The following is a 13,057-nucleotide window of genomic DNA, read 5'->3' as shown; positions in this document are numbered from 1 at the left end:
CCCACTGGACAGCAACTCCCTATTTTATTTAACTCCTTGTGAGTGAGGGCAGCAGGCAGAAATGAAAGAAGCAGAAACTTGTAGGGAGTAAAGGAATGGTGAAGAGACTTGGCGAGTGCACGTGAAACTGGCTTAACGGGGGTGATGCAAGAACATGCCTATCTGCAGACAGGAACTATTTGCATCGCTATTAGTTATCAAATTATGTCATCGTAAAATAGTCTGAAGGCAATAAAATGCCAAAATCAGGTAGCCCTGAGGGTATGCTCTAAAGAAAGCAGTTTTCTGCTAGAGACAGCCAGGAATGTTATTTTGCCTGGAATAAATTTCTGTGCAATTCTTAAAACAAATATTTATTGACCATCTAATATATGCTAGGCATTTTCCTAAGCCGGGTGGGTTCAGCAGTAAATGGAAGAGATTTAAGATCCTTCAGGAAGCTTACATGTTAATGGAAGGAGGAACAGGCACAGAATAATTAAGTAGATTATGTGTTACATTGTTTGGAGATGACAAGTTTTGGGGGAAAAATGCAGGAAAGATATGTAGGGAATATGTGATGGGTTATACTCTTCAGTAAATTGTCCATGGATGTAATCACTGAGAAACTGATCATTGAATATGCATATCACTTAGCACTTAGACACACACACCTCGACATGAACACACAGACATACCTCAAAATACACACACACACACATACACAGACCACACACACATATATACACACCTCAGACACACAGAGACCACAAAGACAGACACACATACATATACACACAGACCAGAGACACACACACACAAACACACATGCACACTCACGTCACACACCATGCCAAATGCGGCACGGGCCTTAGAATGGCTCCTCGCCCTGAGAGTCTTGCCCTGGGAAGATTGTAGCCCTGGTCTCAGGCCTGGTAGACCAGGTGTCCCGGCAGGAGAGAAAGGTCAGGGAGGCCCTGGGACTCGGGCCACTTTCTGCTGTTTGGGTGGCCTTTCGTTCTCAGGACCCTGATCCTCTGTCTGCTGACATCACATTTGCTTGTCCCTGCTGCCCACGGTCCCACCGCATCCAGTGCCTGGAGCAGCTGTGTGGTCCCCACTCAGTCCAGCTTCCAGGGAGTGGACAGGGAAGGTGGGAATGTCTTGGCCTTCAGAAAGCCTGAGACTGAAGCCAGGGCAGGTGAGAAGGGAAGTGGGGAGTGGGGAGCAAAGAAGTTGGGGGCAAAGGTCACAGGCCAGTGTGGGAGGCCCAGGAACACCGCTAAGTGCACTGTCCCTGGACGCCCCCCCCTTTGTCCTGCTCTGAGCGCCCCACGGGGGTATGAGCGGAGGTCATGGGACACACTGGGAGCCCCTCGGGGGTGTCTGGAAAGTTCTCCCCATAGCCCTGGGCATGTCCCAGCCCAGATGGAACCCCCTGGATATTTCAGCTCCTCTGTCCAGAGTCTAGACTAACATGTAAGCTTCCTGAAGGATCTTAAATCTTAAACGGGGTGCGGGACAGTGTGGGGGAGGCCGTGTGCTGGAGGAGCTCAGACCTGGATTTCCTTGGCCCCTGGAACAGAGCAGCTGAAGACCCCACCGAGGCAAAGGGGCTGCCTGGGGCCGGGGCTGCCTGGGGCGGGGCTGCCTGGGGCGGGGCTGCCTGGGGCCGGGGCTGCCTGGGGCGGGGCTGCCTGGGGCGGGGCTGCAGGCCACGCCCTGTCCGCTCACACCAGCGCCCTGACTCTGCTCCTGCTCCCTCGGATGGATGAACTTGCCTGGCAGACAGCCCTGCTCACCTTCCTGCTCTGCTGCCCCTTCGCGCGGACACGCCCTCACCCCCTGCTCTGAGCTCCCCCAGCCCCAGCCTGCCTGCAGGCCGGCCTTGACCACGCTGGGCTGTGGACGTGCCTGTGCCTCTGCCGCTGCTCCCGCCCTGCTGCAGCCCCTCCGGGAGGGGCCCCACCTCGGCCCCACGCCCCAGGACACTGCTCCTCAGGTGGGAGCCCGGCGGCCCGGGCGCATGCGGGAGCGTCGACGGGCTCAGCCCCAGAGGGACCGGCGGGGGCTCAGGCCCGGGTGCGCCGGGTGGCGCTGGGCGCAGCTCAGAGCTGGTGCACGAGGACTGGAGCAGGCTTCTTCCGGTTGCCAAACCTTTCCCTTCCCTCTTCTCCTCCCACCCTCAGAGTGGCACCATCCTACAGACTGGCCCCTGGTCACTGTGTGGACCGTGTCCACGGAGGGCCTGGCCAGGCAGCTTAGAGCACTTGTGCAAATACATTGATCTTCTTGGCGACCCCACGGACTAATTTGTTCAGGTGACCATGCCAAAGCACCACAGGTCGGGGGCTTGAACAACAGAAATTCATTTTCTCCCCGCTCCGGAGGCTAGAAGTCCAAGGTCAAGGTGTCAACAGGCTTGGTTCCTTCTGAGGCCTCTCTCCTTGGCCTCTGGATGGCCATCCTCTGCCTGGGTCTTTACATGACCTCCCCTCTGTGCATGTCTGTGTCCTGACCTCTTCTTCCTGTAAGGACACCCTTCCTATTGGGTTCAAGCCCACCACAAAGACCTCTGTTACCTTAACCACCTTGTGAAGACCTACCACCAAAGACAGACACAGAGGCGCTGAGGATCAAGACACGAACACAGGGATTTTGCGGGGGACACAACTCAGCCTGTAACACCCCATGAACACAGGCGCCCAACTGCACACAGAGTGGGCAAGCCTACTTCCTAAAGTGGCACAGCGAGCCTGGGGCCGCCTAGCCACAGAGCCTGTGCACCTGACCCCCTCGAGGGACACCTCAGGTGAGGAAGCCCTGGGGCCAAGCTGATCACCAGAAGCTTCTCGCTAGGACAGGACTTAGGAGGACCACCGAGGAGCAGGCAGGCTCAGACACTCGACCAGCAAGACAGCCGCACCTGAGCGCAGAAAATGCCCACATCCGTCCCCCAGCTGGAGTCCCCCACGGATGAGAACTGAGTATTACCATCCCTCCAGTGATGGGGGAGGATACGGAGGCTTGGAAGGGGCGAGGGGCCAGCCACACCTGACCGCAAAGGCAGGGTATCCCTGCCAACGTCAGGCTGCGCCGTCCTCTCACTCCGAACACCAGGTTCTCGGGCACGGCCTGTGCAGCCGACATCAGGGGGGCCTGGAGCAGGGGACTGTGAGCAGGTCAGGAAGCCCCAGGAGCCCCCTGGGGGTCGCATCCTTGTGAGCCCCTCGGTGTCCTGGTCCTGTGCACCCTGGCCATTCACACCTGGGAACTTGCTTTCTTGCTGCATGGGGCCATCCGGCCTCCTACATGCCCCCCCGTGCTTGAGCCATCACACAGCGCTCCTTCAGGACGGGAAACGGCCTGGTGTCTCTGCTCCCACCTCAGGGAAGGCCCCAAGGACAGAGACAAAGTCTGCCTTAGACTCCACCCCCCGAGAGGCGTGGATGCTCATGACAAGGTGGTCTGTTCGCCCATAAGTCACTCACCCCCCTCCCTCACCTGGGGCCAGCTGTTACCAGCTTTCATGCCTCTAGGTCCCCCTGCCCACACTTCCTGAGTCCCACACCAGGTGGAACTGGGGCATCCAGAAGCTGTGACTGGCCAGCAAGTGCCTGTCTTTCTGGTGTGGACAGTGGTGTGAGAGGGACAGGCCATGGGCAGGGAGCTGGAGCGGCCGGTGGTGGGACCCCCTGCTTGCAACCCTGTCTGGAAAGTACATGCGGGTGACCCTCAGGGGCTGCACCAGCTCCAGCGGCATGTGGGTGCCACGTTCCTCTTCTGTGGTCAGTCGCCTTGCTAACTAACATCAGCCCTGGGCTTCCTTCCTGCTGGGGCTTCCTCTCAGCCCTGTGACCCTGAGGCCCCATGACTCTGATCCCAGAGATGTTCCTGCTGCTGTCGCTGCTGTGCGCAGGTGAGTGGTCCTGGGGGAGGGCGGGAGGGGGGCGCAGCTGACCCCCATCTCCCTGCAGGGTCCCTGGCTCAGGACCCGAGATTCCGGCTGCGAGTGCAGAGGTCCGTGACGGTGCAGGAGGGCCTGTGCATGCGTGTGCCCTGCAATTTCTCCTACCCCGTGAGCGGTTACACTGAGAATGACCCAGCTTACGGCTACTGGTTCCAGAAAGTGGCTGATACATCCCAGGATGCTCTCGTGGCCACAAACAACCCAGGCCATGAGGTGCAGGAGGAGACCCAGGGCCGATTCCACCTCCTCGGGGACCCCCGGGCCTACAACTGCTCCCTGGACATCAGAGATGCACAGAGAAGGGACTCCGGGACATACTTCTTCAGGGTAGAGAGAGGGTCTTATGTGAGATTTAGTTACAGAGTGAACCAGCTGAATGTGCGTGTGACAGGTAAGGAATGGGGTCAAGGAGAGGACACAGGGGTGGGTGCTGAGGCCACAGGGCAGGGCGGGTGGGTCCCCCTGCTCCTCATCCTGGGAGGGACCCAGGGGACAGGACGCTGGGGCTGGCTGGCCCGAGGCAGAGGCTGCTCTTAGGGGCACACTCGGGGTCTCCGTCTCCAGGCCCTGGGTCTCTATGTGTCCTCCCCAGCTCTGACGAAGACCCCTGACGTGCACATCCAGGGGACCCTAGAATCTGGCCACCCCAAGAACATCACCTGCGGAGTGCCGTGGGCCTGTGACAGGGGGACGCCCCCCACCTTCTCCTGGATCGGGGTCTCCCTCACCTCCCTAGACCCCAAGACTCTCCACTCCTCGGTGCTCACCCTCACTCCTGGGCCTCAGGACCACGGCACCAACCTCACCTGTCGGGTGACCTTCCCCGGTGTTGGCGTGAGCACTGAGAGAACCATCCGGCTAAATGTGTCCTGTGAGTGCCAGGCAGGGCCCGGGGCCCCTGGGGGCCATGAGGGGGGCAGGCAGGGCAGGAGGTCCCCTGGGGGCCGTGGGTGTGGGGAGGGGCAGGCAGAGCCCAGGTCCCCGGGGGCCGTGGGTGTGGGGAGGGGGCAGGCAGGGCCTGGGGCCCCTGGGGGCCGTGGGGGAGGCAGGCAGGGCAGGGGGTCCCTGGGGGCCGTGGGTGTGGGGAGGGGGCAGGCAGGGGGCAGCTTACTTGGGGGCTCTCCTTGGAGGCCTGGCTGGAATGACACCGAGGAGAGACACACTGGAGAGAACACCCAGACCCCACCGCCCTGCTCACCGCCATCCCATTGTGCGGCAGGTGCCAACCGTTCGTTTCTGTTGCAGACGCCCCACGTTACCTGACCATCCGTGTCTTCTGGGGAAATAGCACAGGTGGGCGAGGCCCTGGGCAGAACTGAGGTCCCAGAGGCCAGTGAGGAGGGGGTGTGAGGGAGGGACGAAGCCCACGTCTCGTCCTCTCAGGTCCTGAGCCCCCGTCTGCCGGCAGGACTGTCCCTAGAGTCTCTGGTTCCTAGTTGACGCTCAGTGTTGGGGGTCCTGGGAGCTAGGACTGGGGAAGAAGGAAAGAAACCCTCAACGCTACCTCTTCCTGCTTCTAAAGTTTCTGAGGAAAAAAGCCAACACCTACCTTTCTGCCGCTGAAAACAGTTATGTCTCTCTGTCCAGATGAGCCCCAGAATGTGACCATCAGCGTGTCCCGGGGAGAAGGCACAGGTAGGGGGCATGCTCTCCTCTCTGGGGCTGTGATAGATGGGGGGGTCTGTCTTCTCCATGCAGAGCAAGGCTGGGCTCTCAGAGCTCAGATGGGAGAAAGCCTGGGGCTGGGTGTGGGGACATCAGAGGTGACGCAGCCCAGCCCGCCCCTCGGCTTACACACCGGCTTCCCGCACGACCCTGCTCTCGTGGGGACATGCGTGACCGCCATGCCTGATGGATGTGACTTGCCCCAGCGCCAGGGCCACACCCTCATCCCAAATCTTGCCCTCATTCTCCTTAGGGTCTGGACCCTGCCTGCTATAATTTGCTTCAACCTTTAACGTTATTTTTTTAAATAGTGAGCATAAAACGTCTTCATGAGCTCAGGCCGCTGTAACAAATGCCACAGACTGTGTGGCTGAACAACAGGAAACTATGCCCCACATCTATAAGGATGTGTCCTTATAAATCATGAATCCCATCATGAGATGCCCACTCTCACGACTTCATCAGACCCTAACCACCTCCCAGGGGCCCATCCAAATACCTCCAAGTGCCATCACGTGGGGAGATAGAGCTTCGACACGTGCTTTTGAGGGGAAACATAATTCAAGCCCTAGCAAAATTTAGCAAGAATAAAATAGCATTCAGAACTTCATGTACCTCCCCTCTTGGTTATCTTTCCAAATATAATCTATGCAACACACATTTAAAAACACACACACGCATATGCACCATATCACACACACGGCTCTCCGTCTTTATTATTTGTTAACAAACTTGTCATTGTGGAGTGATCTTAGATTTATGTGGCACTGAGTCTGAGTGAATCGCTCAGCCAGCTTCCCTCACTGTTAAAATCTTACATCACGTGACACGTCTCCATCGCAGGAAGTGACATCAGTACATCACTGTGAACTAAACTCCCTTTATTCTCAAACTTAGCGCATCTTGGAGCGCATTCTCTTCTGGCACACAGGAAACCTTCATTCTCATTTGATTCCATGGTCACCCAGTTAGGAATACACTCTATTAGAAAGGACTTCATTCATCCCCATTGGTAGAAAACTCTGGTGTTTTCAGTCTTTTACTAAAACAAACAATATTGCAGTGAATACTTTGTGCAAACATTCCCCACATGTGTGCATGTGCCTGTAAGATAATTTCCTAGAGAAGAAAGTCCTGGATCAAAGGGCATATTTGTAAATTCTACAGATACTGGCAAATTGTGCTGCGTGGAAGTGACTCTCTTTACATTCCCACCGGCAAACATGCCTGTTTCCCTGCTGACCCTTTTCACCCTTGCTCATGTCCTAAGTGAATTCCCTGTCATTTTAACCTGTATTCTCATTTTGTAATATTGAGAATCCCTCATTATATTTAAGAACCCTCTGTACTTATTTGTGGACTTTTTCTTAATGATCAGAAGTTCGCTTCATGTTAAGGAAATTGGCCATGTGTTCGCTGAAAGGATCTCTTTCCAGCCTAATGAGGGCCTTTGACTTAGCATATGGTGGGTTTGCGAGGCCAAAACCTGGGGGTTTTAGCTGCATTCAGTGATGTACTGGAGGTGGCTTCCACTATTTGGCAAGAGCGTCTATCTTTTTCCAACCCTGGGTTCAGTGACTTCAAATTGCGTGCTTGAAATTGGCCAAGAGGAAAGTATTTACACCACAGAAATTGGCAAATGCTACAAACCAGGGCCTTTTTTTTTTTCTCCCCACGATGAGCTGTTTGTTAAGCCTTTACCAGTAAACTACTGGCTGCATTTATCAGTATCTTCTCTCATGATTCTGACCTTCCCCAATGTTGTATTTTGCTTTTAATTCTCATCATATCTTCCAGCAGCCTTTTAGGTAGACATGCCCAAACACACACATTCACTCTAGCCGGACACACAGGACTGTGTTTTCCCCCAAGCGTGCGAGACATTTTACTGCTCTCCTGTAGCCCCACTTTCCTTCATTCCTTCCACGATGCCCTCTCATGCTGGCATCATCCCCTTGCCGGCTCTCCTTAAGCCTCTTGTCCTCCAGGAAAACCTCACTGTCCTGAGTCTCCCCAAATGCCAGTCCTCAGGACTTCCTGAGCCCCTTTACCCCCATCACAAAATATGCATCTTGTTCCACGAGCACCTGCTTTGCTATATCTCGGCCCCGAGACTGTGAGCTCTTGGGCACAGCTAAATTCGACGGGTCTTAGTGGACTGTTGTGGAAAAGCAGCACTCTTAGAGGCAAATCTGGCATCTGCATTGACACAGATGCCAAGACAGGAGGCATGAGAACCAGGCGGGTAGGAGGAATGCACCAGGGCCTCTTGTGAAGGATGCAGTGCCCCTTGGGTCTGAAACCAGACAGTACAAACGCCTCAGGCAATAGAATAGAAGAAACTGATTCACGTGATAAGAGGAAAAGAGAGAGACAGGGACAGAGACCCCCAGAGAGACAGGGCGAGGGCCTGGGCTTAGCTCTCTGTCTTGCCAGGGCCTGAAGCTCCGAGCGACAGCTCATCCCTCCGCGTCCCCGAGGGCCAGGCCCTGCTCCTGGTCTGCGCCGCCGACAGCAACCCCACCTCCAAGATGAGCTGGAGCCGCGGGAGCCTGGCCCTGAAGCCCGCACAGACCACCAATCCGGGGCTCCTGGAGCTGCCTCGGGTGGCCCTGGGGGACCACGGGAAGTACGCCTGCCGAGCCCGCAACAAATTGGGCTCCCTGGAAGCCCCCCTGAGTCTCTCTGTGAAGAGTGAGATGGGCCCCCCACCGGGGGGGCAGGACACCCGGGTCCTGGGGAGGGAGGCGCGCCCCTGACCCCTCTCCCCGCTCCCCACAGACCCCCCGCGGCTGCTGGGCCCCTCCTGCTCCTGGGAGGACCCGGGGCTGCACTGCAACTGCTCCTCCCGGGCCCTGCCAGCCCCCTCCCTGCGCTGGCGGCTGGGGGAGGCGCTGCTGCAGGGGAACCACAGCAACGCCTCCCTGACGGTCACCTCCAGCGCCCAGGGGCCCTGGGCCCACAGCACCCTGAGGCTCAGCGGGGCGCCCGGCTCCAGCCTCAGACTCAGCTGCGAGGCCAGGAACGCGCACGGGGCCCAGAGCAGCGCTGTCCTGCTGCTGCCAGGTCAGGGGGTCTGAATGTCCGGGAAGAGGGACGTTGAGTCTGGGCCCTGGGAGGCACCGAGGAGGGAAAAGGGCCTGACTCACTGCAAAGGGGAGCTCGAGGTCATGGTCCTCTGCTGGTTGGCTGGTTTGGGGGTGCTGGAGGAACAGGAGACTGCAGTCCTATGGAGGGGTGGCGGACGATGGGCGGTGTCCTGGATAGACAGGGACACACATATGGGTCACAGATTCCAGAAGGCTGGATGCTCGGGGGCCTGCCTGGGTGGCTGGAGTTCACCCTACTCTCTTATCTGCAGGGAGACCAGGACCCAGGACGGGTGTGGTCCTGGGGGCCGTCGGGGGAGTGGGTGTCACAGGCCTGCTTGCCCTCTGCGTCTGCCTCATCTTCTTCGCGTGAGTGGTGGCCTGGTTTGCGTGACAGCCTCATGAGGTGGTGGTTGTGTCATGGCGTGGGAGGCACTCAAAGAAGCTCCAAAACTCAAAGCCCAGAGCTGAAGGGACCTGGAGAGGGGACGAAGCCAGAGAGGAGTGTGATTAGCTGAAGCCACATCAGGAACGTAGCCTCCTGACGTCTTGGCCAAGTGTGGCCTGGCTCCAGCCACCCGGGAAGAGGGAACGTGGGTTCTCCACATGGTCTCTGCAGCCAGACAGGAGCCCTGGTGCCCTACCTCAGGCAGCCCTCCTAGGCCCACAGCGAGCCGGGCAGGCTGAAGCCCTGGTCTCTCTCCTCAGAGTGAAGTTCTACAGGAGGAAATCAACCAAGAAAGCCGCGTGCGGGGACGGCAGCCATCCTGCGTCGGGTCCCAGCTCCCAGGTGGGTGGCATGGGCGTCTTCCTATCCCACGTTCCAGCGGGACCCCTGCCTCGGGATGGGAAGCAACTCCCACAGCTCACCAAGAAATGAACTCCCGGCTGCCCCTAGATCCGCCCCTTTCCCCAGATTTCCGGCAGCACTCAGCTCGGAGACCTGAGATCCGCCCTTTACTCCTCCTCTACTTCATCTCCCATAGCCACCGATCCACTGATTGGTTCTTCCCTTTTCACAAAGCCTTTCTCCAGTTCGCCCCTCCCGCCTGAGCCCCACTGTCTCTCCTGGGCCCCTGGCCCCAGCTGCAGGACTCCACCTCTCCTCCCCAACAAACTGTGCCAGGCAGGCCTGTCCCCAGCACACCGTGAGCCCCCTGAGAGCAGGGCAGGCCTCCTGCAGGCCTCTGGGATTCTCACCCCCAGCCCAATGCTTCTGTCCATCAAATCACAATTAGCCACGGAATCTTTTGTGTGTGTGTGTGTGTGTGTGTGTGTGTATGACCGTTTGGTAAGATCTCCTTGTCCTGGTAGACTGTCTGAGGTCAGAGTTCATGCCTGCTGAAGAGCTTCTTGACCTTTCTCTTTTTCCATCGGTACAATAGGGATAGTGGTCATGTCATCTACAGAGGGAGGTTGTAAGGATTCAGTGAGGTTAATAATGAACACAGTCCATTAAGATGAAAATGTGTGAAAGCTACAGATGAATGAGTGAGTGAGTGAGTGAGTGGATGAATGTACAAATAAGTGTATGAATAAAGGAATGAGTGAGTGAATGAATGAATGAATGAATGTGTGAACCTTGCAGACATGGGTGTGAAATGGACAGACAGGTAAGTACCCCTCAAGCCCCAGGTTCCCTTCTCCAGTCCCCAAAGGCCAGTTAGGATGCCTTCCTTCGCCTCAGGGTCACGTGAATGAGTGCTGGTCAGACAGTCCCTCAGACCACCTGCCCCCAGCTGAAGCCGCCTCCCCCTCAGAGAAGCAGGAGCTCCATTATGCCTCCCTCAGCTTCCATGGGCTGAAGCCCCGCACCTTTCAGGACCAGGAGACCACCGAGTACTCAGAGATCAAGGTGCAGAAATGAGAAGCCGCAGCCCAACGCCACCCCCAGGAAGGCCAGCTCCAGCTGGAGCCCAGAAGAGGCGTCTGAGGACAATGGGTGTCAGGCACCTGTTTTGGGAGAGTTGACAGGCCTCTGAGCCAAAGGTTATAAATGGGAATGTGACATTCCTTGGAGTAGCTGAAGGTCACAGAGAATCCGGGGTTTCAATCCACACCCAGATACTTACTTAGGGTGTATATATAGGACAAGTCATTCCACCTCTCCGTGCCTCAGTTTCCTCTTCAGTAAAACGGGGGATGATTTTCATCAAGTACACTGTGAAGTGGGAAAAAAATGCACCATTGGTGTTAAATATATCGTTATGTATTACATTTACCTTAGAATGGAGGTAGATGTCAGCTTTTGGCTGGACCACATGCCTCGATTTTGTTAGACTATTTTTAAGTACATGTATTATTTTTGTTTTTGTTTTTGTTTTTATTTTTATTTTTCTTGAGTGAATGTATTATTTTTAGAAAATAAATATATTCCTAAATGCAATTCTCTGGCAGGAGAAGATATTCCCTAATACATGTTTCTAACAAAGGATTCATCCAGAGTATATTAAGATTTCCCAAAAATCAATGAGAAAAAGGCAGGCAATCCAATAGAAAAAAAGGATATTCAAAGGGTCAGTAAGCACCTTGAAAGGTGTTCAACTTCAGTAGCTGCCAAGGAAATGCAAATAAAAACCACAATGCTGTGCCCTGCACAGCCAGCACATCGGCTAAAACAACAAATATAGTATCAAGAACAGCGTTGCGGACATCATGCTAAGTGAAATAAGCCAGTCACACGAAGACAAAGACTACATGATCCAAGTATACGAGGTATTGAGAGTAATCAAACTCTTAGAAACAGAAGGTAGAGGGACCTCAGGGGGGTGGGGATGGGGATAGGAAGTTAGCTACTCCCTAGGTAAAGAGTTTCAGTTTTGTGAGATGAAAACATTCTAGAGATCTGATGGACAACAGCATGCACCAGGGGCTGGGATTGGGGGAGTGCGTGAGTAGTTTATGTTTAACAGGCACTGAATTTCAGTGTAGGGTGATGAAAAAGTTCCAGAGAGGGAGGCTGGTGATGGTTGCACAATGTAAATATTCTTAATGGCACTGAATCATACACATAAATAAATGGTTAAGACAGTAAGTTCTATGCTATGTACGCTTTTCCACAATGAAAAGTTTTTTCTTAAGGGATATAAAATGTTGGTGATGATACAGAGCAACTGGAACCCTCAGACATTGTTGGGGGAGTGAGAATTGGCCAACCAGTTGGAAAAATGTGATTCTGTTCACACCAGGCATGTGAGCCAGCAATTCCGCTCCCCAGTGTACACCCATCAGAAGCGTGTGCAAACGTTCACCAAGTGTATACAAGAATGTTCATAGCAGCAAGAGCTGTAATGGCTGAAAAACAGAACCTGCCCAAATGCCCATCAGTGGTATGACTGTAAATAGGTTGCACAACGTTCAAACAATGGAAGCAGCTGTTAACAACTCCATACAATGTGTATGAATCTTGCAAACATGTTTCATGAAAGAACCCAGACTCAAAGAGTTTATACTATGTGATATCTTTGATATGAGGTTTAGGAACAGACAAAATTAATCTTTGATATTAGAAGTCCAGATACTGGTTACCCTTGGGAAATAGGGAGAGGAAGGGGCGAGTAGGGACCTCCTGGAGGCTTGGTAAGTATCTGTTTTTTGATCTGGGTCCTAATGCTCAGATATATTTACTCTATGAAACATTTTTGAGTAAAACAGTTGTGATTTGTGCCCTTCCCTATATAAATACTTCTCCTTAATAAAATCTACATTAAGGTTTTTTAAAAAGATTATCCTGACCTTTTGTATTCTATTGTAAGTATTCTAACTCTGGTTCCCACCAAACTATAAGCTCCCCCGGGGTCAGGGAAAGGATCATGTCCAGCCTTGTATTTTCAGGGCCCAGCCTTGGAGACAGCACATGAAGTGGATGCAGTAAACCTCTGAAACGACTTGAACTCAGGTTCAAGGACCAACACAGCTGGGCTCTGCTGAGGCCTCCAGGTTGCATTTCCAGCCCAGTCCTCTGTCCTAAGTTCTAAATCCTGATGTCCACCTGGATGTCTCTGCGTGAATGACCACAGGCCCCGCAGTTTCGATGCATTCCAAACTGGACGCTGCATCTTCTTTCAAGCCTGGTTCTCCCCAGGGCTCACCATCCGGGATATGACAAGGTCTGTCTGCCAGCATGGTACCTGATACCCGATCAAGTACCATGAGATCCCCCTCAAGTCTCCTGGGTGAGGAGAGCATCAAGTTCCTGTGCCTGGATTAGCTGCCGCTTCCCACCAGGACACCATTGCTGGTCTGACCCTCACTGCATTTCCTGAAATGCAGTCTCTCATTCTGTCTCTCATCCCTCAGGTCCCAATTCAGGCCCCTGTGTGCCTGTTCCTCCGAGAGGCTACTGCTGCACCAC

At 54.6% G+C, this 13,057-nt stretch overlaps 1 protein-coding gene and 1 long non-coding RNA gene across 9 annotated transcripts in view; one reads left to right on the top strand and one right to left on the bottom strand.

Moving 5' to 3' along the window:
- Positions 1–5,518, bottom strand: part of LOC118973816 (uncharacterized) — a 21,189-nt gene extending 15,671 nt beyond the window's left edge. The window contains exons 1-2 of the long non-coding RNA XR_005063325.2: positions 5,209–5,518; positions 5,061–5,085 (exon numbers count right to left, since the gene is read on the bottom strand). This is a non-coding gene — a long non-coding RNA (uncharacterized lncRNA). The remainder of the gene's footprint in view (positions 1–5,060; positions 5,086–5,208) is intronic.
- Positions 3,579–13,057, top strand: LOC108384902 (sialic acid-binding Ig-like lectin 5). Of its 8 annotated transcripts, none has more exons than XM_037025929.2 (10): positions 3,579–3,898; positions 3,957–4,340; positions 4,542–4,820; positions 5,195–5,242; positions 5,537–5,584; positions 8,051–8,243; positions 8,396–8,680; positions 8,976–9,072; positions 9,412–9,493; positions 12,538–13,057. In XM_037025929.2, the coding sequence occupies exons 1-10, from the start codon at positions 3,850–3,852 to the stop codon at positions 12,561–12,563; spliced, it is 1,491 nt and encodes a 496-aa protein (XP_036881824.2). In that variant the 5' UTR covers positions 3,579–3,849; the 3' UTR covers positions 12,564–13,057. The 8 variants fall into 8 exon arrangements, with proteins under 8 accessions (XP_036881824.2, XP_036881826.2, XP_036881821.2 ...); XM_037025931.2 differs by lacking the exon at positions 12,538–13,057 and adding an exon at positions 10,495–10,645 and having other exon boundaries at positions 3,580–3,898; XM_037025926.2 differs by lacking the exon at positions 12,538–13,057 and adding an exon at positions 10,526–11,947 and having other exon boundaries at positions 3,581–3,898.

This window comes from Manis javanica, chromosome 17, assembly GCF_040802235.1.
Source record: "Manis javanica isolate MJ-LG chromosome 17, MJ_LKY, whole genome shotgun sequence".
Classification (NCBI taxonomy): domain Eukaryota; kingdom Metazoa; phylum Chordata; class Mammalia; order Pholidota; family Manidae; genus Manis; species Manis javanica.
This window is presented reverse-complemented; position numbering and strand designations above follow the sequence as displayed.